At 32.5% G+C, this 27852-nt stretch overlaps 1 protein-coding gene across 1 annotated transcript; it reads left to right on the top strand.

Moving 5' to 3' along the window:
- Positions 1-616: 616 nt before the first annotated feature.
- Positions 617-27852, top strand: LOC123658208 (ionotropic receptor 93a). The gene is made up of 19 exons (XM_045593651.1): positions 617-707; positions 1329-1481; positions 2741-2986; positions 3537-3704; positions 3919-4133; positions 4390-4557; positions 5086-5244; positions 6117-6221; positions 6780-6886; positions 7847-7916; positions 12396-12498; positions 12941-13047; positions 21344-21506; positions 21890-22107; positions 22476-22563; positions 24470-24589; positions 25091-25169; positions 25818-25975; positions 27740-27852. Exons 1-19 carry the CDS (start codon positions 617-619, stop codon positions 27835-27837), a joined length of 2616 nt encoding a protein of 871 aa, XP_045449607.1. The 3' UTR covers positions 27838-27852.

Genomic DNA, 27852 nt, shown 5'->3' with positions numbered 1-27852 from the left:
TTCCTGGTGTCGACAACGCGCTTGCTTGCGGTGCTTCTGATGCTTCTGGTGTTGCAGACTTCTATAAGCTATGCTAATTGCTTACCATCCAGGTGAGCCGTACGCTTGTTTGCCGACCGAGTTGTTTAAAAAATATTTAAAAGAAATCAATTTAATCTGTTACTAGATTTTTAGGTTACATTTATAATAATAAATTAAATAAGATTAAAGAAATTTTTGGAAGGTTATCCAACAATAGTAGGTTACTTATTTATTTATATAAAGTACAAAAAAAAATCTGCATTAAAATAAGTCACCTTGGCCTAGAACTAGTATAGAAGTAAAACTATTTAACTATCGTTTGTCAGTTTCAATCTAGTATAGATGGAGGGTTTTACGAAACGGCCTATATAAAATCTTAATAAAGTGGCTCACGAACCCACACCTGCCATTCGCGTGCCCGTTGCGTCTCCATGAAATGTTAACATGTCTAAGTTATACCTTCCCCCTTGTTTTAATTAAAACTTGAATAAAACAAAAGATTTTTGATTAGAAACATCATATTTTTATGCGCGAATTATGATTGGAATTTTACATATAAAAGGTGAAAATTACTGTGTGGTCGTGTGGCATAAAAATGAAACTATGTATCGTGATTTTGGTGTGCTTATTTGGAGATTGTTCGGCGGAGGATTATCCGTCACTGATGACCGCAAATGCTTCAATAGGTAACATTTATACCGACATTTAAAAAAATTAATAAACGCATCTGTTAATTGAAAAATCAAGACTTTAGAAAGAAATATAAGTCACCATAATATTCTTTTTACACTGGGACTTAATTTTATTTATGTAGATACAATATTTATTATTAACTATTGAGCTGTTGAAATATTTTATGTTTTAATTGATACTATTATTATCTATTCGATTTATCCCAGAATTCACGTAAAAATCTTTTAAAATTTTAAATAGTTATAAAATAGTTATCGGAAATCTTCGGAGGTAAAATGCATAAGCTTAAAGAAGGGAGGACAAAAACTTAAAAGCTTTTTCCACGTCTTGTTGTTACCTATAGTGGTAGAACTTCTAGTTAGTGGTAGTCGTTGGCGAACGGACACTTAATTGGAGTTACGGCGAGAAGAAATATTGCAAATCTGACTTATCGTTAGATTATTGACTAAAAACTTGAATTTAGATACAGATAGAAAAACTGTGTGTATAGCTTATGTGTGTGTATGCTGTGCGAGGCACGGTGGGAAGTACCCAATTACTAATTTTTTAATGTTACAATTAATTATTCACTGTAGTGTATTTCTTGTTTTTAATAAAGTTATTACGGTCTGTAGCTGTGGTGATAGATCGACAATTTCTGGGCGAAGAGTACCAGTCAACTCTGGATGAGTTGAAAGACTATATCAAGGAATTATTGCGAGTTGAGCTTAAGCATGGTGGACTAAACGTTCATTATTTTTCTTGGACGGCTATTAGTCTTAAAAAAGGTTGGTGGTGTAGATTTTTCTTACCAAAATGCGTGTATATAATTGCAACAATTGTACAGTGAAATTATAAAAAGAACAGCTATTTTTACGTAGTTATGTTATGGTACGTACTATGACATACTTTTACGGCGATGAAATGTTTTGCTGACTGCATAACATTTAATAAGCTTATAAATATACCACTGCTTGTCAAAAGCCTCTTCTCCTATAAACAAGTATCCGAAAGCTTAACTCACACTCTGTTATTGAGAGATCAGGTGCTTGTAATTTCAACCGGGACCGACGGCTTAACGCACTCTATGACACTCATCGTGAAGACCAAAGACTATTTTTTTTACAAGATTTCGTTTCTAATAGAAGTCGGATCAAACACCGTTAGTATAAATGGAACATTCTTCATAATCACATTGAACTGTATACTGTACCAGAACGGTCGTTATATTTATGATAGAAGTAAGTGCAAGGTATTTGAAGATAAGTTATCCTATATATATATATATATATATGTAATATAGGTAGGTGTTATATGTTATCTACAGCAGTACGAATTCAAATATAAGTGTAATGACACTAATAACCCCGAGCTAATCACTTGACACAATTAAGCACGCAAAAAACTTAAAATAATATTTCACGTAGTGTATTGTTTGTTGTAAAAAATATTTTATGTTATAGTTTCAACACTTAAACACTATAATATTTGTGCAAGTAATTTCGACATTTATTACAGTTTATTCACTGCACTGCAAATGAATGTTGGTCATTTTGATGCAAATGCTTCCAAACAGTTTACGCTTTAATGGAGGCTTTTACAGTGTAGAGCTATTACCAATCACTCAACACTATTCATGAAGTACAGAACACCGCAACTCAATGCACAGTTCTGTTAGAATTTACGGTCCAGTTCAACGTTTGATCCTCATATAAAGAAAATAGATTTTATTTTATTTTTATTTCGTATTACACGCCTTTGATATCGTAAACCATACAGTAAGGTTGGAAGTTTATAACTTTTAAAGACTTAAAAAAAATGAGAAAAATATGCTTGTCATTTTTTAAGTAAAAGATTTACTAATCTTAATTTAGATAAGTTGCTTAAATCAACTACGGAATCTTCATAAAATATCTACAGACAAAAATATAAATATTATTAGAGTTCTCAGGGAGGTGGACATAAGGAATCCCTGAGAACTCCAATAATATAAATAACGAATTGACGCAATGACAAATCATGAAAAATATTAATATATTTTTTTTAGGATATTTGGCTGTTTTTAGCATAGCATCTTGTGAAGAAACCTGGTCACTGTTTACTAGAGCTGAAGAAGAGGAACTGCTGTTATTAGCATTAACAGAAGTTGATTGTCCACGTCTGCCAATAAATTCTGCTATAACGGTTACCTTTACGGAACCAGGCGATGAGCTAGCTCAAATATTACTGGATTTGAGGACTCAGAGGGCGTTTAATTGGAAATCAGTAGTCTTACTGCATGACAATACTCTTGGTGAGTTAATTAATCCAATACACATTATTGGAGACACGATTTTGTTTCCACGCGGCATTTACTTTTTATCATATTTAACAAATATATAAGCAAAATAGATGTTGGTCGTGGTCTAGGCGTTAGTGCTCGTGTATTTTGTTTTTATTTTCGGAATCCCAATATAGGATTAGCATCCTACTGGCGGCGGTTGTGTCTAAAAAAATACAATTAATAAAATAAGTAAGTAATAAAACTGTTTTTACTACAAATACAAAGTTAAATTACTTATTTATTCGGGCTTGTTTTTACATTAAATTATGAATTGATGCATCCATAATAACGAGTTAAATTCATTAGATATAACTGAAGAGTACGTTGGCGCACTGTGCAGTACACCTAGTTTTTGTTTTCCTTTTATCAGTTGGCGGTTGCGAAAAACACAATTGTTTACCTTTGGAATAGAAGACGGTGTAATTTAATTACTTATTGGTTAAAATCAAAAAATATTCTAGTCTTAGAAGTTCTAGTACTAGAAATAATATTTATTCCAATAACACAAGTGTTATTTCAGCAAGAGACGCGATATCTCGTGTTGTTCAAGCACTGACATCTCCTATAGAAATTGACGACGTCCCTTCTGTTTCCGTAACGGTGTTTCAGATGAGGTACGAAGTAAACGAATATTTGAGGAGAAAAGAGGTCTACAAGGTGTTGTCGAAACTTCCTGTAAAATTCATAGGTACTTTATAGATTCTTATTTATCTGGAGATTTGGCTATGAGAGAAAGAGAGAAGGAAAATGTGTACTTGCACCCCTCTCTCTTGCTCCGTTCACCTCGCCCGATCACACGTTTGGTAACGCTCTTGTCACAAATACACCAGCTTACTTCCAAAGTCAAGCGTGCGTAAGAACTTTTACTTAAAAATACAATTATTTTGGAATTGATGTTTTAGGAGAAAATTTCGTACCAATAGTAACGACAGACATGATGAACACAATGGTGGAGATAGCTCGCGAGCTAGGACTGACACACACAGAGGCTCAGTGGCTTTACATCATATCGAACTCGATAACAAACGGAAATGTCTCGAACTTGATCAACGATTTGTATGAAGGGGAGAACATTGCCTATTTCTTTAATATCACTAACGATGAAAATGAGTGCAAGGTAATTAGTTAAAACATATTTTCAAGAAACAAGAATCATAACCTGTCTGATATCCTAACTGATTCAAATAAAAATTGCACCCTAAAATTATGACTTAGTCTTGGTCTTTAAAACTGCATATAAACAATAATTTTATTCTTTTATTCTTAAAAAACTCAAAAATAATTTGGTGTTCCATAATTTAAAATATACCTATAAGTATTGCCAGTCAGTCACTTTTGTTTTTTTTTTCTCTTAATATCATAAATATTACCAGAATGGCCTGTTATGTTATGCTCAAGAAATGTCGAGAGCCTTCATATCAGCTCTAGATACAGCAATACAGGAAGAGTTCGATGTAGCGGCTCAAGTGTCTGATGAGGAGTGGGAAGCGATAAGACCGACTAAAGTTCAAAGGAAAGACACATTGCTTGGATATATGCAGGTAAATTTATTTCAATTTTTTTACTACGGTACAGGAGTGTGACGTTGCAGTTCAGATATCCGATGAAAACTCCGACACAATACGATCGAATTAGATCTAGAAAAATGTCTTGTGTTCAGATTACCTTGAATACAATCTTCATTTTTTTTAGTCTTTAGTGTGAGTTAAGTAGGCACATCTTTTTCATAAGGAATTCTTATTGCTGATGGAATTTCCATTATTATTATTATTTTCAACGGAATAAAGTTGTCATACAATTAATTCATTTACACTTTGAAGTTTTTACCGAACAACATAAGAATTGATATGTGAAATAGTGTGATTTTTGAGGCAGTCAACGTGAGCTAAATAAAGCAGATAACAAATATGACACAAATATTAAATTTATAGTAATTAAAAAAATAAGTACTAAAGAAAGAGGGAGATCGAAAGAGAAAGTACCTAAAGTAGAAGATAATCAACAATAATCTAATAAAAAGTACAATACGTTAATTCAGTAACTTAAACTAAAAACCTATAATTACCCAGCAATATCTATCAACAAAGAGCAGTTGCGGAAAATGTAATTCTTGGAGAACGCTCGCTGCTGATACTTGGGGAGCGACTTATAGAGACCGGACAGTTGATGAACAAAGTGCTAAAGATAATGTTACTACGGCTGTTATTGAGGATGTTAAGTTAATTAATGTGAGTATTTCATAACAGGAAGTTTTTATACAGATTAAAATTGTGTTAGTTATGAACTTTAAGTTATATTTTAAGTGATCTAGTAGCTGAAATTGGATGATGAAATTGGATATGGTGTACTCACAAATTGTAGTAAATAGACGAGACACCTCGTGTACTGGTTGGCTACGGTACTACTAAAGAATATAGCCACCCCCTCTCTTCCCGTGGGTGTCGTAAGAGGCGACTAAGGGATAACACAGTTCCGCTACCACCTTGGAATTTAAAAAGCCGACCGGTGGCGGGATAACCATCCAACTGCTGGCTTTGAAATACACAGGCAGAAGACGGTCAGCAGCGTCTTCGGTGCGACAAAGCCAGTACTGCGGTCACCAACCCGCCTGCCAAGCGTGGTGACTATGGGCAAAACACATGAGTTCACGTTATTTTTGGCGTAAGCTTGTGGAGGCCTATGTCCAACAGTGGACTGTATAGGCTGTAATAATGACGAGACACCTATCCGAACTTCTGGCTTTACTTACAATTGGTCAATATGAACACACCATTCTAATTTAGCTTGATCTAATTTTTGATGACACTATTCTCTAAAGTTGAATAAACTATAGTTTCAATTAATAAGACGAGTAGTTGTGTTTGTAGTTCTTCTGACAAGAAAAAAAATACATCTTAAACTGAAGTAATGGATATTGGTTTATTCGATATGTTGGTAATAATTAATTTTTTAATATGTCTCAAATTTTATTTCTGATAGTTTTAGTCCAAAAAATATTTACATGCACTCGGTGAAATTCGTAATACGATAGAATTCAGAAAACTATTAACTAGACTAGCAATAGAAAATGGAATTAATATCTTCCTTTCCCAAATCTAAGGTTGGTGTATGGCGTCCGATTGATGGAATTACATTCGAAGATGTTTTATTTCCTCATGTCGTGCACGGATTTCGCGGAAAAATACTTCCCATCATTACTTATCATGTAAGTAACTATTGTGCCTCGGAGAGCACGTTAAGCCGTCGGTCCCAGTTGTTATCATGTACACCTGATAGCGATCGTTACTTATAGTAGGGAATATATCCGCCAACCCGCATTGGAGCAGCGTGGTGGATTAAGCTCTAATCCTTCTCCTACATGGGGAAAGAGGCCTATGCCCAGTAGTGGGATATTACAGGCTGAAGCGTAAGCGTATGTAACTTTTATATATAATGGTAACTAGTTGCCCGGACAGACTTTTTTCTGTCTGACAGAACGAAGGCTGTCCGGGCCGCTAGTTATATATAAATAAAAATTAATGTTTGTTCCTTAAGGCCCACGGAAGGTTTTAATACTAAAAAAAAATCTATATAAATAAAAACCTACTAACTCTTGACAATAAAAATTCAATTTATTTATTTCCCAAAGAGATCTACAATTGTGCTTAGTTGATGTAGTTACAAACACAACTATTACACAATAAAACAGTAAATTATGAATTTTTACCACATACATATATTAGTGTATATTATGCTGTAATCGATAAATTTTTATATTTTCTAGAACCCACCGTGGACGATATTGCAAACCAACGCATCTGGTTCAATTGTTAGCTACAGCGGTTTATTATTTGACATCGTCAATCAACTGGCGAAAAGCAAAAATTTTACGTAAGTTATTAAAATGCATCAGACTAAGTCATTTATTACTGAAAGTTTTTTTTTTGTAAAGTGATATAAGTTTGATAAAATTGGTCAGAAAATTTAGCAAAATAGCTAGTTAGATTGACTTAAATTGATGTTCTAATAATTTTACTTGACAATATTATTTAAAATTTTGATTTGAAAAAGAATATATTAACTACTTGTAATCTATATATAGGTCTTTAGGATTAAATCAATGTTTTCTATTTCGAAAATAAAGTTCATGCAAATATGTGCCATCTTAACTCAAATTAACATTATTCATTTGAGTTAACTCAAATGAATATTGTTAATTTGAGTTAACATATTACAATTAAATAAAAATCTTAACAAGTAACCTTAAACCTCAAAACTGGAGCAGTCCGACTGGGGAAGTACCTCAGCCTTACAGTAGATCACAGCTAAATAATTCCATTCTTGAGTAGTGTTGTGTTCCTATATTATATTATATACTTAATTGCACTCAAATATACATATAGAAACATAAAATAATAGTAAGGTTTATGGCAAAGGTGGACTTATCTCTAAAAGAGATTTCTTCCAATCAACCCATGGTCATGAGTAAGTGTTTCATATAGCGAGGCTAACAGTGCAAGATGTATTCATTAAGAAGAAAAATTAAAAAAAAAAAATACCAAAGAAAAAAAAATAAAGATAATAAAATTTTCCTGTGAGTAAGGAATTCTGGGGTAGGTCCTGCTTGTAAGGCTTCTAACAAAGGTTCATGGTTCACACCCTAGTGGTAAAAAATAACTGACCCCGATGCTTTTCTAAGTATTTATAAACTATATATTTTGGGAAAACCTGAAAAATTCTGAGACCACTGATCCACATTGAAGTAGTGTGATAGGAGTTATGAGTTCAAATGGGTTTACGTAATTACAGCAGTCAAGGCGTTTATTTACTCAAGTCGTTATTTAATTTTAGAATTCGAATAATATTGGCTGGAAATTTAAAGCAGAATATAACCAATGATACAAACGACGCCGCAGTAGATGTGAGTATGTTTAAATATTATCATAATTATTTCGTTTGATACGTGTGCGTGTGTAGAGATTTCAATGCGTAATGCGTGATAGGAATGAATGTGAGTGTGGGTAGTATCAAAATGGGATAAGTCGTTATTTTTTCAAAAAGAAGGTATAAGAAGAGAACTCAAGAAATTTCTAAAAACAAAATAAGTATATAACATAGTTTTACCTTGCAGTATTTGCCACTTTTTAATTCAGTTATCTATTAAATATTTTAATATATAATAGTATTAATTAATACCAAATTAATGATGACAATGTGTTTTATATTATTATAGAATAATTAATGGGTAACTGAATTAAAAAGTAGCTAATATTGCAAGGTATAACTGTATTATATACTTATTTCGTTTATTGTAATATTATTGTAACTTACACGAGAACGTGATTATATAAAAATAAAAAATAAAAAATTTGAAATTTTATTAGTAAGAAATAAATCTTGCGTTACTTGTTTTAACTAATACATTTCACCACTATTCAAAATCAAAATAAAAAATCACTTTATTCAAAAAATTACAATGAGTTATATGCCTAGGTAACCATGCCTAGGCATATAATCATACCACTATATATATAGGTATTAAATATACATATAATTCCTCTTAAAGGCATTTTACAGTATGCGCTTTAGACAATTAAGTCGTCTACCTATTCTTAAAATTTTGAACATTCCGGTTTTAAACAAAAAAAAAGATACATATTAAATATAGAATTATCAAAGTGTAATGTATCTAATATAAATAATAAAATGATATGTAATAGTATAGGTAAGGGAAAATGTAATTGTAATGATAAGGCTTTATATATGTACTTAATAAGATAGGACTAGTCATATAATATGTTAATAAAAATAAAAAAAAGAAAGTAAAATGGATACAAAGATTTCTAATAAAGATTTCAAAAAAAAGTACCTAACTACTAACAATAACATAGGTTAAGTGTACATTGTAAGTAGCAAATAAGTGTACATATATTGTAGCTAGAAAATAAGTGTACATATATTGTAGTTAGCAAATAAGTGTAAATATAATAAAAATAATAACTATATAAAAAATAAAATAAAAAACAGTATGTAGAATAGTCTTGATCAGTGGACTCGCGTCGACCTTTAGAAATTTTAAGAATAGTTATTTGGTTTCTAGGATTCTAAAGTTGCAATGAATTACCGATGCATGTTTAAACAAAAAAAATGGAATAACAAAAGCACGGGCATTATAAGCCTGTGGATATATCACTTAAATAAATAAATAAATAAATAAATAAATATATATATATATATATATATATATATATATATATATATATATATATATATATATTGCTACGTGTTAGAAAATTGTTTGCTGGGTTAAAGAGTCACCCACAACTCCTAACACGAGACACAAGAGAGAGAGTAAAAAAAATCCTACAGAATCTTAATTTTTTTTTTCAAAACACACAAAATCAACTTACACTTAAGCAAAGCTTATACCATAAGAAACTACAAGGACTCACCCACAATAAATTGCACTCAGATCTTAAGACGGCGAGAGAATCCAACCCAAAAAAAGAGCAAAGAGCAAAAAGGCAAAAAGGCCCGCAACACACGTCCTGAGCCTTATATACAGCAAACCCAGTGTGTCGCGACACAACTACCCCCTAAGGTGCACCGCAACGTAATACGATACGAGGGTATTCCAAAAAATTAAATCAGTCGCCTAGAAAAGGTAAATAGCAACGCTAGTGCATAACTGTGCTAATATACATCAGCAGGAACGAAACCAGGCGCTATTAAAAATATATGCTACAATACCCCCCCCGACAGAGAAGAATTTTGCATCTCTGGCAAAATTCTAAAAAAAAAAAAAACTAATGTAAGGAGAGAATCTGGTAAGCTCAGGAAGGGATTATAAAATTTAACTCCATACTAAGAGAAAAAAATTTTTTTTTGATAGATTAATCATAAGAGATAATCTAATTACAAAAACACCACATATAATTTTGAATTCACTGCAACACTGTCTTACGACCCAATCATACGTCACTAACATACAACATCCTGAAATTCAACTATCAATGTGCGTTAACCGACCTAGACAATTAACGCCCTGACACACAGAGTGACGGTCTATAAATGAGCACCACTCAGCAGCTACTTAAAATTTTTAATTTAACAATTTTTTTTTTTTTTTCTTTTTAATCCATATTTAATACCGTATTCCCGATGTAGGCTTTAGAATGTGCATAACACAATTAGAATCGAATATATATTCGACAGAATAAAATAATATGTGGAATCGCCACCCGTTCCAGAGTTAAGTTGTAACACAACAACAACAACTTATGGCGTAGGCTTTAAACAAAATAATGTGAGTGGGTAGATACGTTAGAGATGCACCCAACACACACAAATTAAGTTATTGCTCAGTGGAATAACTCAACAAAAATAAACACCAAAAGTACATTAGAGATGTACTCAACACACAACTATCATAAGTCATGTACTTGTATAAGCACAAAATAAAAATGAGATCATCACCCGTCTCAAAAATGGAATACGTAATATAGATTTAAAACAAAAAGAAAACACAATATCAATTACCCTTACTACCAGAACTTCCTGTTAACTTCAAATCTTTAATATGCCAAACCCCAAGATCTTTACCATTCATATCCTGTAATACGTATACAAGAGGAGACCTTTTACCAACAATTCGACATTTGATAAATTTAGGCGCTAATTTCTTAGAAAAGTATTTATCTTTATCACTCAAGAAGTAAGTTTTCTTATAAACAAGATTATCAACATTAAATTCCGCAGTCCTACGACGCAAATTATAACTTGAAGTATTTTTTAAATGAGCGGCATACAACCGAAATTGAACTTTATCGAAAATACTCGCCAACCGACTTAAGTTCTCCGCATAACAGTCACGAGGAGTAAAAATCATATTTTCTATACTATCAAAGTCCAAATAATGCGAACCACACGACACTAACCGAAAACTAAAATTTATTATAACTAAAATATATTAATAATTGATTTCACTTTTATCAAAGTGTCACTAATACCTGCCAAATCGGTTATAATATCCAACGGACTGACCAAAATCTCCTCTGACGGTAACAATTCCGACAATTGTAATATTTGTTTACGTAAAGCTAAAACTGTGGCAGCTGGCTCCTCATTCCGAACAACCACCTCATATTCTAACTCAGCCTTAGGCAGGGATACGAATTTTATTGAGTGAGTCATCGTAGCACAATAATAAAATTTAAACGAAACAAAAAGTACAAATAAAAATTCGATATAAATTAATGTTAAAATGTAACAAAGAAGTACAAAGTAAGTAAAAATATTCGTTAATAGAGGGTAGTCAAAAAAAATTTAGTTACGGCAAAAATTATTGAGCAAGAAATAATTAATACAAAAAGTAGGTAACTGAAAATTTTTAGCAAGGAACGATTAACAATGCAAAAACCGTGACTACGCTCGGACAAAACTTTTAAATTCAAATAAAAACTTTTAAATATTAACTTTAAATTTTAAACATACTAATATAAATACACAACCTAAACGAAACAGTAATCAAATTTAATTAATAAAAATGAAAAGTAATAATTTAACACAATTCACAAAACACACAAAGACACAAGGACAAGACCCTTTTCATACCCAGAGAAAACCACTTGCCAGGAATAAGAAAAAAAAAATTGAGTGCCAATGCGATACCCTACAAAATAAAATAATTAAAATAATTCACTGACAAACAAATAATTTTAAATATGAGAGAATTTACGCTGGGCGCCAGTGCTACGTGTTAAAAAATTGTTTGTTGGGTTAGAGAGACACCCACAACTCCTAACACGAGACACAAGAGAGAGAGTAAAAAAAATCCTACAGAATCTTAATTTTTTTTTTCAAAACACACAAAATCAACTTACACTTAAGCAAAGCTTATACCATAAGAAACTACAAGGACTCACCCACAATAAATTGCACTCAGATCTTAAGACGGCGAGAGAATCCAACCCAAAAAAAGAGCAAAGAGCAAAAAGGCAAAAAGGCCCGCAACACACGTCCTGAGCCTTATATACAGCAAACCCAGTGTGTCGCGACACAACTACCCCCTAAGGTGCACCGCAACGTAATACGATACGAGGGTATTCCAAAAAATTAAATCAGTCGCCTAGAAAAGGTAAATAGCAACGCTAGTGCATAACTGTGCTAATATACATCAGCAGGAACGAAACCAGGCGCTATTAAAAATATATGCTACAATATATATATATATATATATATATAACTAAATAACTATTACTATTATAAATTAATATTTGTGCTACATAGCTTTTGGATTTAGGAATCTAACGACTAACTATAGTTTACTTAAATATAGTTTATTATATTTATCATTAAATAAAGACCAATTTAACGTATTCTTTTAATTTTATCTCTTCAGATGATGTATACTGTTAGTTCGAACGAGATTCAAAATGCGATCGCTAAAGGACAAGCGGCGCTCGCTGCTGCCGCGTTTACGATCCTCACTGATCCCAAACCAGGTTTGAATTTTTTTTTATAAGTTATACATAATTTTACACACCTTTTTTTCTAATTTGATACTCAAAGATCCTAAGCCATGTATGAAATAAATTGTATTTTTTAATGCCCAAAATGCACAATACATTCAGATTTCTTATATTTATTCAAGTTTTTTTAAACTAATCCATATAATAATCCATATAATAATAGTTTAAAAAAATGTAAAAGAATGCTATATCTCATAGCATCCGCTGGTGAAATGAGTATTGGTACATTTTTTGTTCATAAAATCGAATTTCCGATTCCATAGGAAAATGCCGTTAGTATTTACTATTTATTACACGCTGATAGGATTTATATCTACAGTTTATCTTTTAATATATAGCTCTTAAGTTTTGGACTGTAAATATGTATAATATTGTAAAATTAAATGTACTTATTGATTTTGTAATTTTTCTATAGGCATAAATTATACAATACCAGTGAGCACTCAGCCTTACTCGTTCATAATCGCGCGTCCGCAGGAACTTAGCAGAGCACTTTTATTCCTATTACCTTTTACTACTGATGTAAGTATGATTTTAATTAATTATTCTTGAGAATAAGAAAATAAATTTTTTTATATTATTATTATTTAATATATGGAATTAACTGAGGTAGGGCACAGCAGGAAATATCCTGTTTATAATCGAGAGCAGCCCGACTAGGGAAGTACCTCAACCTTACAGATCATATCGAAATAATACTGCTCTCCAGTAAAGTTTAAGATCTAAAAACACTTGCCCACAAACACTATCTCACCTCTCATACAAAAAAAAAAACTAAATTGAAATCGCTTCATCCGTTCGCGAGCTACGGAGCCACAGATAGAGAGACAGACAGACAGACAGACACGTCAAACTTATAACACCCCCCCTTTTTGCGTCGGGGGTTAAAAAGAGGGTATAAGAAGAGAACTCAAGAAATTAATATCAAACTAATGATGACAATGTGTTTTATATAATTATAGAATACTAGACTCGGCAAACGTTGTCTTGCCGTTAAACGTTATTTAAAAATAGCGGTTGGTGGTAGGAGAGTGAAAATTTAGGGTTGTATGTATTTTTCAATGCCAAATCATAATGAAATAAAGAATAAATAATTTATCTAAAAATTAAAGAAAAATTAACGGTGGACTACCCTTAACATTTAGGGGGATGAAAAATAGATGTTGTTCGATTCTCAGACCTACCAAATATGCACACAAAATTTCATGAGAATTTTATATATTAGACTAGCTGTGCCCGCGGCTTCGCCCGCGTTGAAATCAGTGTGTCACAAAGTTTTCTCGGCAAACTTCCAGTAAAACTATTTACGTTTCGTAAACCTTCCTTTTGAAGTTCTCTCTCCATTGATGAAACCGTATGAAAATCCGTTCAGTAGATTTTGAGGGAATCGATCACATACACTTTTGGGGACTTTGTTTTATAATACACTAACTGTTGCCCGCAACTACAACATTATTATTAAGCTGCTTGACGCAAATTATTTTTTTATTTCAGTCACTTGAAATGCTTATCACTCTGAGTAACTTTTTCAAACGCACAATTTAGTATAATTTAATAGTTATTTTTATAAAACCTCTCTATACACCACATTTTTAGTTTTATTTTCAGGCTGCAGTATAAATAGCCTTTCAGGTGAACTTATAGCTGCGGTATATGTTTCATACAAACTATCAACCCCAATTAAACCCCCTTAGCGGTGGAATATCGCAAAACCCGTTCTTAGCTGCCAAATTTCATCTTTGTCCATCTTGGATGGATGGACCCCATCCAGCGGTTTTTGAGTTCTCGTGATGAGTAAGTCAGTGACCTTTCTCTTTTATATATATATATATATATATAGATTACGATGTAACATTTGGACACTTCCTCACCATCTATAGAGCATATATTTTAAATTTCAAATCTCTTACCTTAATAACATAGTACTTTCATACAAACTTCCAACCCCCGTTTTAACCCCTTAAGGGTCGAGTTTCATAAAATCCGTTCTCAGCGGATGTTTACGCCCTATAAGGAACCTACCTTGCCAAATTTCAAGTTTGTGCTGTTATAGCTTCAGAGATTTCGTGATGAGTGAGTCAACTTACCATACCCCGTTTTAACCTTAAACGGGAGTTGATTTCTAAAGATGCATTATTTGAACACCTTCTCACTATATATAGAGCATACATTTTAAATTTCAAGTCTCTTACTTCAAAAACATAGGACTTTTATACAAACTTCCAACCCCCGTTTTATCCCCTTAGGGGTCGAGTTTCGTAAAATACATTCTCAGCGGATGTTTAAGCCCTATAAGAAACATATTTGCAAAATTTCAAGTTTGTATCTGTTATAGTTTCGGAGATTTCGTGATTAGTAAGTCAACCTACCATCCCCCTTTTTAACCCCAAAAGAGAGTTGATTTCTACAGATACATTACTTGAACACCTTTTCACTATATATAGAGCATACCTTTTAAAATTCAAGTCTCTTACTTCAAAAACATAGGACTTTCATACAAACTTTCAACCCCCGTTTTATTACCTTAGGGGTCGAGTTTCATAAAATCCGTTCTCAGTGGATGTTTACGCCCTGTAAGGAACATATTTGCCAAATTTCAAGTTAATAGCTATTATAGTTTCGGAGATTTCGTGATGAGTGAGTCAACCTATCATCCCCCGTTTTAACCCCAAAAGGGAGTTGATTTCTAAAGATAGATTATTTGGACACCTTCTCACTATCTATAAAGCATACATTTTAAATTTCAAGTCTCTTACTTCAAAAACATAGGACTTTCATACAAACTTCCAACCCCCGTTTTATCCCCTTAGGGGTCGAATTTCGTAAAATTCGTTCTCAGCGGATGTTTACACTCTATAAGGCACCTACTTACCAAATTTCAAGTTTGTAGCTGTTATAGTTTCGGAGATTTCGTGATGAGTGAGTCAACCTACCATACCCCGTTTTAACCCCAAAAGGGAGTTGATTTCTAAAGATACATTATTTTAAGACATCTTTTCATCATCTATAGAGCATACATTTTAAATTTCAAGTCTCTTACTTCTAAAACATAGGACTTTCATACAAACTTCCAACCCCCGTTTTACCCCCTTAGGGGTCGAGTTTCGTAAAATCCATTCTTAACAGTAGTTTGCGCCCTATAAGGAGCCTACTTGCTAAATTTTAAGTTTGTAGGTGTTATAGTTTTGGAGGTTTCGTGATCAGTGAGTCAACCTACGATCCCCCATTTTAACCCCAAAAAGGAGTTAATTTCTAAAGATACATTACTTGAACAACTTTTCACTATCTATAGACCATACATTTTAAATTTCAAGTCTCTTACTTCAAAAACATAGGACTTTCATACAAACTTCCAACCCCCGTTTTACCCCCTTAGGGGTCGAGTTTCGTAAAATCCGTTCTTAGCGGATGCCTAGGTCTTATAAAGAGCCTACCCGCCAAATTTCAAGTTTGTAGGTGTTATAGTTTCGGAGATTTCGTGATGAGTGAGTGACCTTTCGCTTTTATATATATAGAGATTTAATAGGTAACTGAATTAAATAAAATAATAATTAAAAGAAAAAAAAAACCCGCCTGCGTGAAGAACAACTATTAGAAAATCAACTGAAAAAGCTGGAACAAGATAAAAATTCAATATGCACACAAAGTCAGCGAAATAAATAGAAACAATAGCAAACATTTTGTGCTGTACATTTAAAATATATTAATACGGTAGTCCTTCGAAACTTTATGCAACGTCGTACATAACATGCAGTCGGAGACATGCACAAAGAGAGAATGATTTGACTTATCCTTCAATTTCATGCCTCCGACTGCATATTATCTACGACGTTGCATCAAGTTTCGAAGGACTACCGTATTAATATATTTTAAATGTACAGCACAAAATGTTTGCTATTGTTTCTATTTATTTCGCTGACTTTGTGTGCATATTGAATTTTTATCTTGTTCCAGCTTTTTCAGTTGATTTTCTAATAGTTGTTCTTCACGCAGGCGGGTTTTTTGTTTTTCTTTTAATTATTATTTTATTTATGTCTTTTTAGTCAGACAAATTACGTAATCGGTTCAATTCATTAAAACAGTTAACATCATGTGGTTGATTAAGTAATTTTTTAGGGTCAAGAGAACTGATAGCAAGCCCGGAGAAAGATCTCTCACTCTGCTCAAAGCAACGTAACCCTGACCTTTAGCAAATAGGTGACTGCTTAAGTCAACAACTATTAGTTTTAATATAATGAAATTATTATTAAAATTATTTGTTTGTATTTGGTATTATGTATTTGTTATTGATTTTATTAATGTAATTGTAAATTGGTGTGACATTTATTAATTTTTATTTGTAATTTTAATTGTATGTTTTTTTTTAACCATTGTATTTTATTAGAAAGGCTACACCCCGAAGTTGATCGTCGCCTAGGAGGCGAGTTTGGCATGGCATAGGCGTGGGAAAGAGCAAAGTCCACATTTTTTAAACTTTAATATTGTATTTCTTTATTAGTATTACGATAATAATAATCATGATATACCTTTTTAAAATCCTTGTATTGTGCCCTTCAATTTGATATCCAGATTGTAATATTCGAGAAAAAAAATTTTTTTTTCATTATCTACAATGGCTTCGCGCAGCCGCCATGTTTGATTTTTTTTAATGACACCTATCTAAGAACACTTGGGCAGCTAATACGAACCTAACGATATCTCAATTATGTAAATCCGTTCAGTGGTTCTGGAAATATGAGGTAGTAAAGAATATTACATACATACATACATACAAGATACGCGCGAAAAACATAACTCTTCCTTGGCAGTCGGGTAAAAATAGCTGAAGTTGGTGAGTAAGATCGCCAGAGTTTTTGGGGGTGATGGGGGGGATTGGCGATTATGGTTGGTAACGTGCTTGCGATGCTTCTGATGTTGGTGGTGTTGTGATCTGTAGGCTATGGTAATCGCTTACCATCAGGTGAGCCCAACGCTTGTTTGCCGACCTAGTATTATAAAAAAAGAAATCAAAGGCTTTGACGCAAAGTTATACAGAGAATTGGCGCAGTGTTAACAGCAACTTGACTATACGCTAGTAATCATAAGTTTCATTCCTGTATACGACAGATATCTGTATAGAGTCTATACAATAGACCATACAGATGTTTGACATAGTCTATATTTGTACGTGAGCGTGTTTATTTACATCTGACATTGGATTTACGTCATACTGGGAGCCTTTGAGTTGAGACGTTTATTTATTATTTGTTTTAATTTAATACTGATGTTTTTATACAATACTAGCTGACTCGGCAAACGTTGTCTTGCCACTAAACGCTATTTAAAAATAGGGATTGGTGGTAGAAGGGTGAAAATTTAGGATTGTATGTATTTTTCACCGCCAAATATAATAAAATAAAAAATAATTTATCTAAAAATTAAAAAAAAATTTAGGGGTGGACTACCCTTAACATTTAGGGGGATGATAAATAGATGTTGTTCGATTCTCAGACCTACCCAATATGCACAAAAACTTTTATGAGAATCGGTCAAGCCGTTTCGGAGGAGTTTAACTACAAACACAGCGACACGAGAATTTTATATATTAGATTAAAAAATATAATATTCAGTTCATAATTATTATATTAATGTTAAAATTTATTCATTGCATTTAAATTATTTAGTATTTGAGACAAAATTTGTGTAGAGCACCCGGAAAAATTAGTCAAGGATTACTAGTTCTAATCCTATTGCAAATTGTGTTATTTAACAAATTTTTGTTGAACTTAAGTTCAAGTTTTTGTTTTGATGAAATGAAAATTTTGATGCCGCGTTGACACAGCGTTCACAGCACTGACTGCTACGCTAGCAATTGCGGATTCGATCCCCACTCATGGCAAACAGAATATGTGTATGGTTGTTGTTGTTGTAGGCGTTTGTGCTTGAGTATTATGTGTTTCAAGAGTTTCGGCATAGGAGTAAATCCTATGTCATGTAAGAGCCGTTGAGTAATTTTTTTTTTATTATTATTACAGCTTATACAGTCCACTGCTGGACATAGGCCTCCACAAGTTTACGCCAAAAATAACGTGAACTCATGTGTTTTGCCCATAGTCACCACGCTGGGCAGGCGGGTTGGTGACCGCAGGGCTGGCTTTGTCGCACCGAAGACGCTGCTGCCCGTCTTCGGCCTGTGTATTTCAAAGCCAGCAGTTGGATGGTTATCCCGCCATCGGTCGGCTTCTTAAGTTCCAAGGTGGTTGTGGAACCTTGTTATCCCTTAGTCGCCTCTTACGACACCCACGGGAAGAGAGGGGGTGGCTAAATTCTTTAGTGCCGTAGCCACACAGCACCCGTAGCCACACAGCACAGCCAGTTGAGTAATGGGAGTTTATTATTAAAAATATAGTATACAGCCACTGAGCGGATATTATACATGCGGCTTTAGTGAATTAGTAGTTTAGTGAGTAGTTAGTTTTAGTTATTTTAAGATTAAACAAAAATTTGAATACTCTTGTAACAAAAATGCTACAATTAATAAATATTTTAACGTTTCTAAGAAACAAAGTTACCAAACCGTCATTTTTGACGCGAACTTGTGGAGGCCTATGTCCAGCAGTGGACTGCGATAGGCTGAAGTATGAAGAAACGAAAGTTTTTATAATGAAAGAAATTATAAGGTTACTGATACGATTTTAGATCTGAAATTACACTAAATTACCTGATACGTAATACAAAGCTTAAAGCAAAGGTTATGCGCTATCATTATAGCGCGTCCTAGAGAATTATTCTAACCTTCTAGATATTTGCGATAAGTAAAGAACTGTTGTTGTTTATATCAAAAAGATACAATCCTTGCTATTCTGGTATCAGGTCGAGGCGGTTGAGTTTTGCTTTTTTAAAACGATAACATTTCGAAGTACTTGTATAATTTTTTTATTTGTATTTGTTATTTACGCTTCAGCCTGTAATATCCCACTACTGGGCATAGGCCTCTTTCTCCATGTAGGAGAAGGATCAGAGCTTAATCCACCACGCTGCTCCAATGCGGGTTGGCGGATATATTCCCTACTATGAGTAACGATCGCTATCAGGTGTACATGATAACAACCGGGACCGACGGCTTAACGTGCTCTCCGAGGCACGGTGGGGAGACCCACAAGGACTGCACAAACACCCAGACCACGGCAAAAATCTGTATGGCCAATACAAATGTTAGTCATGTACGGGGATCGAACCCGCAACCGCTAGCGCAACAGATACAATCCATGGCTGTAACCGTTGCGCCAACGCGGCGTCATTTGTTATTTATTTTTTATATTTTATTAATTACACATTTAATTACTATTAGGCACATTTAAATGCAGTGCATTATAAACGTAACGTGTTTTTACTGTACTTAAAATAAACGCGGGTAATATGAGAAAAAAAATTAAAAATTATACCATCGAAGCAAAAAGTTTATTTATTAGAAAGCTGTCTAAATTTAAGATAGTATTATCCCTGATTGCTCTAAAAAGTAAATTTCGAGGTCGTTTATAATTTTTTTCATGCATTACATTTTTAAGGTTTTTGTGATTGAATAAATTAAATTTGGAACAACCTTGGTTATTAATTTTTTTTTGTACATCAGATTTTCTTAAAAAAGTTACCACTGAAACAGACGCATATTGTTTTTCGACGTTTTCGTTACGCGGTATAGATCATTCGTATCCTATTCGACGAACACTCGGCTACTAAATTAATCAAGAGTTTGACGTGTGACCTATTCTCAGCTATTAGGGCCGTATTTGAGCATGAAACATTTACTGTCGAGATGGCACGATAAAAATATCGCAGAAAACAATGTTAATACCGATTTCGTATTGTATTTTATTTTAATTGTATTCTGATTTATTAAGTAGAAATAACTGATATTTTAAGAAGGAAGTCGTTGAATCGGAATCGAAGCAGAAATTAGCTAAACTTAAAAAACTAGGCTACAGACAAAATCTAAATAAATACATAAAGTGGATAGTAAAATTTATGTACTAAACAATGACATTAATAATAATAATAATAATAATAATAATAATAATAATAATAATAATAATAATAATAATTTATTGCACATTTAAATAAATAATAAAATTTACATTACAATCAATTAAAGTCACAAACTGTAAGCAATCTCTTCCAGACAACCTGATAATGAGAGGGATATTACTTTTCAGATGGACAGGTGGTTAATAAAAATAAATCAGTAAAAAAAATAATATATTACGATTATATATACATATACACATATGTATGCAATAAAAAAATAAATATAAACATTTACATACACATAAATATATAAATACAATCTAATATATAAAATTCTCGTGTCGCGGTGTTTATAGTTAAGCTCCTCTGAAACGGCTTGACCGATTCTCATGAAATTTTGTGTGCATATTGGGTAGGTGTGTGAAACGAACAACATCTGTTTTTCATACCACTATGTTATAAGAGGGGATGGGGGGGGATTCAGGGACTTTATAACATATATGGCAAAACAACGTTTGCGGGGTCAGCTAGTAATCATATAATATATAGCTTCATGGCAATTTTAAAATACTGTTACAACTGCGAATGGTGTGTTAACAAAAATATATAGAAACAAAAAAAAAAAACAAGACTTTTTATCGATTTAGAAAGATATGTGTTAGCTCAATTCTCTCTTTATTTATCATAATTACATTATTTCCTAGATTGGTAAGTAATGTTATAATATAATAATAAAAAAATGTGATATACCGTCAAATTGTACGTTTTATTACAACAATATTTATTGTCCTAAATACAATTTTTTTCCTTGTAGACATGGCTTTGTCTGGGATTTGCAGTAGTATTAATGGGACCTACATTATACATCGTTCATCGCTTAAGCCCCTATTATGATGCTATGGAGATTTCTAGAGAAGGCGGTCTGTCAACTATACATAATTGTCTTTGGTACATTTATGGAGCTTTGTTACAGCAAGGTAGTGCACACTATTTCATTTTAATATTTTGTGTGTATAAAACATTTAAGGTTATATAGATTTGAAAACGTTCTAAGTTCTTTCCTTAAGATTGGCAATTTCAAGTAGTTTAAACGTTTTTTTCTCTTAAAGTTATAATGCTAATAACAATTGAGTAATTTATGGAAATGTGCAAAAGTATATTTTAGGAACAGAACTGATTCCATAAAATGTATAAAATATTTCTTTTTTACCGACTGGACCCATTTAGCCGCTTTTTTTTAACATTAATAATAGTTGAAATATATAATATTTTTGGTCGTTAACATTTAAAAATTTCGAAAAAAGTGGTAGGTCTTCTTAATATTTAATTTAAGTCCGTTATAAACTAATAAAATTTTCAGGTGGTATGTATCTACCACGAGCGGACAGCGGTCGATTAGTGGTAGGTACGTGGTGGATCGTAGTGTTGGTAGTGGTCACCACGTATTCCGGTAACTTGGTCGCCTTCCTAACGTTTCCGAAACTGGAAATTCCAGTAACAACCATATCGGAATTATTGGAAAGCAAGACGTACACGTGGTCGATCACAAAGGGTTCGTATTTGGAAATGGAGTTAAAGGTACGTCATTTTAATTATTGCAAAACGTAAAATAAAACAAAAAAATTGATGTTAAAAGATATTGTAGTACCTAATTGTATTACTACAAATAATTTGGTCTGTAATAATTAGATTCAGAAAGTAAAGTAATGATAATGTTTATTAAATTATTGATAACTTCTTCGTTTACCAGTTAAACATGTTTGATTAAGATCAATGACTCAAATTATAATGGGTCTAAGACTTTGGCATAATAAAGTAATAATATCTTTGTGTTTTAAACTTTTCAATTTATATTTGCAAAATTTATAGACGATTTAAAGTGCATTACAAATGGTGCTCAAATGGCACTAAATCTTAAAATTACTAAAAATTCAATTATCTAATAGAATTCCGATGAGCCAAAGTATATAGCCTTACTAAAGAGAGCGGAGGTGACCGAAGCGGCGAAAGGCTTGGAGGGCGGACCACTTGCCGGTGAGGATTGTATTTTATTTCTCGTTCAACTTTTAACCAGAAAACTTGTTCTTTGTTGAAATTGTCATTTTAAGTTTAAAATTTGATTTTCTATTTTTTTTTACTCGGTTGGTGGGTAAAATATTGTTATGCACTTTAACAGGGGATAAAAAAATGTCAGATTTAATGTGTTCCAAAATTTAATGCAACGTTTTGTCTTTGGAGACAGCTTTTGCTGGTTTGAATCCTGTTGTTGAATTTAGTAACAAATGTTTTATTTATTTATTTATTAAAACTTTATTGCACACAAAAAGAAAGATACAATGTAGAAACACACAAAACCAAAAGGTATGCAAAGGCGGCCTTATCGCTTATGGCGGGCTTATATCTCTTCCAGGACAACCTTTGATGAAAGTAGTTTAGTAAAAATGTGCCGGGAAGAGGGCGCAAACAACATACATACAAGTTACATACATACTAAAGACAACTTAAAATACTAACATAGTTTTATAATATAATATTCATACATCAAAAGATACATACATAATTAAAAGTGCTCGTTAATACACCTACCAGATGCGTAAAAGAGATTGCATCACTTAAAAAGAGAGAAAAAAAAATCAAAGGAAAAACAACAGCTATCAATGTAAATCCATAAGCTCAGTAAGGAAACATTTATACAACATCACAAACAACAGAAAAGAAAAATATAAATATAACTTAATGTTTTAGCCAAGTATAAATGATCACTTACCAAATTATAAACCAATCCAAAAACAGAATCAAATCTAAAGAACAATGACTACAGCAATTAAAACAAACTATAAAATTGTTACTTTTTATTGAAAAAAAAAACAAATTTGATCGGGTAGATAAAAAAACAAATAAACTGACAAATGACACTCATCACGCAAAATTAAAATTGAACTACAATAATCCTAAAGAAGAAGACAAGTTAAACTATGCGATATTAGTTCAAATATTAGTTTAAATTAGAATCACTCAGTTTTTAACGTTTGATGAAACGTTAAAAACTGAGTAATTTTCAAAATTTCGCTTTTTATATTTAATAAGTGTCAATATGGGCAATTACATAAATTTTATTGTATACCAAAAATCCATATATTTACATGTCTTTAAACTTTTTTACGAAAAAATTTTCCTTAATTTTTTTATGTCATTCAAGACATTTGTTTAATATATGGTTGAATAACCCATATATATATATGACTTTGACCTTTAGACGTAGATTCTAGATTAGTATCCACTTAAAAAAAATCATCGTTACTAAAGTTCTTTAAGCCCGCGTCGTTTCGTCTGTACTCCACGTGCTACGTTTGTTGAGTCATCTATATATGCTATTATATAGATATAATGAATAAACTGTCTTGCAGCCTTGAAAACAAAATCAAGAAATCTTTCCTCTCCATTTTGTTGCCTAAAAATTAGATTTTTTTTAAATTTATGATCATAGCAGGAACTTGATTTGGACAAGTTTATTTCATGTATCATGTACCCAAACGGTCGTATGTTCCTATGGTAGTAACTCGAAGCTGGCTGATACAGATACATTTTTTTCATACTAAACGTTACGTAAATACTACATTTATAAATAAATACATATAACACCAAAAAATAACCTACAACCATTGAAGAAGAAAGCATAAGCACACTGAAAGCACAATGGAAATTGCACCATCGGGCTAGTCGGAATTCCCGTCAGCCAATCGAGCTTATAATTATTGAAATGCTAATGTTTGAAAGATTTTTAACCATGCGTGATTTCACTTTCTCACTTAATTTTAGTTTTTACTTGATATGATTTACTTACATTTTAGTTTAAAATACAGATAACAATAAATAGAAACAAACTAAGTAATAGTACAAATTATAATAAGCAACAAATGACTAAAAAAATAAATTCTAGGTTCCGATATTTTGAATCGTGTCCGCAAACACCGACACGCACTCATAGACTGGAAACTGCGCCTCAGCTACCTCATGAGAGCCGAAACACTCAAGAGCGACACTTGCGATTTTACACTCGGTGAGAAGATATATTTGATTTAATTATTAGAATTAAGATAAAAGAAGAAATATTGTTTATTTCTTATTTCAGAAAAAATAATAATTGGATAGAGGTAATATAAAAGAAAATAATAAAGCAAATAGCGACTTCAATCTAACATACTTGTCCAAAAAAGGCTCTTACTCAGCTTGCTCTGCTTCTGTTCGGATACAACGTTGTTATTCCATATCTCTTTTTACTTTTATACTTAGAACAATTAAAACGATATATACATGATATGATACATATATGAGTATATATTACTTCTATTCCAAAATGTTTATCAATATCACAAATTTAATTCTTCAATACTTCAGCAATTTCTGACTGCGATAAGTATGTTGTGTACTTTTTTTTTCTAACATGTATTTTTTCTGGTTGTTCAATAATGTAACTATATTTTTATTTGCATCTTAGTTTACCAAATGATCAACTTTTTTTAGATTATGTCGTCTTATGCTTTGTGTTTCTTCTCATTAGGTGCGGAAGATTTCATGGATGAACAAGTGGCTATGATTGTACCGGCTCGGAGTCCTTATCTACCAATTATAAATAAGGAGTACGTGTTTATTGTATCAACTTGTAATATATGTTTAATTTATAGTAGTGATAATCAATATTTCTGAAAAATTAGTTTAATATACAACTAGGTTGGCAAACAAGCGTAAGTCTCACCGGATGGTAGGCGATTACCGTAGCCTCAAGACGCCTGCAATACCAGAAGCATTGCAAGCGCGTTGCCGATTTTATCTTTCATCTTACTCACTACGGGTACACAAAACTCCTTGAGAGTAGTGTTATTTAGCTGTGGTATTCTATAAGGTTGATGTACTTGACCACTCGGTTTACACCAGATTTTCTGCAGCATATTTCTTGCTGTGTTCTATCTCAGTTATTAGTTAAGTGTGGTCTCATTTTGTCGACATGCGCGTTTCTTATATGTTTTTACATTGTACAGTTTTACTATTAACGGAGTTACTAAATACGACTTATGAAATTGTAAAACCTTGACGAAGACCATAGAACAAAAACCACAGCTTAACTAAAGCCATATTAAACTAAATGAGTAAAAGCCTAAATAATTCTATATTATTAAAGAGAGTTAGTTACTACATACACATCTTAGAATTACAAGTAAAATATAAAAGTAATTGATTATTTAGTCTCACAAGCGGATAATTATTATAATGAGATATTTATATTCTAGAATCAACAGAATGCAAAAGGCTGGTCTCATTACAAAGTGGTTGAGCGCTTATCTGCCGAAACGCGACCGCTGTTGGAAGACCTCCACCGTCGAGGAAGTCAACAATCACACGGTCAACCTCAGCGATATGCAGGGTTCATTCTTTGTACTGTTTCTAGGTTATTGTTTTTGTTACATTCTAATTAAGTACTTGAATTTAGTATTATTTATATAATAAATTTTTTATTTGTGCTCGGTTACCTTCTGAGGGTCAAAAATGCTACTTGGAGAGTTCCCGGTAAATGAAAGTTAAGTACTGTAATATGTTCTGTTTTTTATTTAATAAATCGTTACATAATAACAAACAGGAATAAGATTAGCTGACTTTACGACTGAATAAGTTTGAAAAACGCTGATTTATATTACTAACTAGCTGACCCGGCGAACTTCGTATCGCCTAACACAAACTTTATCGTATGGTATTAAAGTTCAAATTGACTTTTAAGTATTATCACAAATCTTTTGTATTGGAGTATAGAAAAGTGTTGTTTTTAGACTTTTTCAGGAAATTTAAATTTTTTTTTTGGAATTTTTCTCTCCGTAAGAACCATCCTCGTACTTCAAGGAATATTTTAAAAAAAGAATTAGCGACATCGGTCCAACCGTTCTCGAGTTTTGCGCTTAGCAACACATTCAGCGACTCATTTTTATATTATAGATAAATAATTTATAATGATTATAAAATGATTTCCCGCCGAAAGTTCTAAGCCCCGTTTCTTCGTTCTGTACGATTCGACATTTTTTTATTAATAGGGTCTTGTTAGTGAATTTTATTAGTTGGGTTTTTAGGGAGACATAACAAAAATAAAAACACCCAAACTAGGGTAGAAACCGGCGTTGGTGGTACCTCTCTTAAAAAAGGAGTATGCCTTAAGACCGTACCCTCTCAGACGACGTTCTAAGCCGTGGTGCGATCTCGCTAGGAAACACCCTTAGGACAAGCGTTTTCACCGAGCCTTCCCAGGGGGCTCCCCTTCTTTCTTTGCGGCCGGTGTCTATAGTACCCGGCCCTTCTCACCGGTGACGCTGTAAAGCCCGATAGGGCCAACTACACTCAACAATTTGAAAAAAAAAATAAGACCGTATGTATCGATATTATCGGTACAAAAGGATTCGATAATATCGTGTATCGGTACAAACGCATGCGACACATTACGATACGATATACGATAAAACTTACTTTTTGGGGAATCCTTATGTTGATTCAATGTGAGTTGTCGAATAAAATCCCTAATAGGAGTTATGATTGTTGTTAAATTTTCATTTTCGTTTTCATTTCAAAATTTTACATTCGCTGTGAAGCAATACCACCGGAAAAATTAATCTATACATCTATACAAATAAATAAAATAGAGTGTCTGTTTGTAATATTAAAAAAATCACTTTTTACTAAATGCATAAGGATGTATACACGGTACATATACCAAAATAACATTTTTTACAATTTTTGTCTATCTGCCTATTCGTCTGTCTGTATCTCTGTGTGTCTGTTTGTTCTGACTAAACTCTGAAACGGCTGGACCGATTTTGACGGCACTTTCACTGGTAGCTGATGTAATAAGGAGTAACTTAGGCTACTTTTATTTTGGTAATTTTTTTTTATTTTTTTTTTATTTTATTTGGATAGCTTACAGCTTATTATAACTATAACTCATACAGAATATGAATAAAAAAAAGCTAATAACAAGCTATCACATGTAGATTCACATGTAATTTTATAACTGCGAACTGAACAAAAACTTTTTGTTAAATTCCACGTGGATGAAATCGCGGGTACAGTTAGTTTCATAATAAGTCATAAAATGTCATAATTTAAAAAGGATAATATTAAATTGAAATATTAAAGCCGTTTCAGTATAATTGTCAAAATGCTCTTATTTCAGGAATCATGTCCGCGTCGACGGTTCTCTTGATGGAGTGGATTTATATGAGAAGAAATAAGCGGATGGAACAAGTTATTATTAAACCGTATCTTGAATAAAATGTTGAAAATTTA

This window comes from Melitaea cinxia, chromosome 12 (genome assembly GCF_905220565.1).
Source record: "Melitaea cinxia chromosome 12, ilMelCinx1.1, whole genome shotgun sequence".
Lineage (NCBI taxonomy): Eukaryota > Metazoa > Arthropoda > Insecta > Lepidoptera > Nymphalidae > Melitaea > Melitaea cinxia.
The sequence above is the reverse complement of the archived record's forward strand: the minus strand, read 5'-3'. Positions and strand labels throughout refer to the sequence as shown.

Excerpts from the sequence above, each read along its gene's own strand:
- LOC123658208 (XM_045593651.1), top strand. The coding sequence starts at position 617 with ATGAAACTATGTATCGTGATTTTGGTGTGCTTATTTGGAGATTGTTCG. Across the intron at positions 6,222-6,779 it reads TTCCCATCATTACTTATCAT|AACCCACCGTGGACGATATT; the intron begins GTAAGTAACTAT and ends TATATTTTCTAG. Across the intron at positions 21,507-21,889 it reads TGGAGCTTTGTTACAGCAAG|GTGGTATGTATCTACCACGA; the intron begins GTAGTGCACACT and ends TAAAATTTTCAG.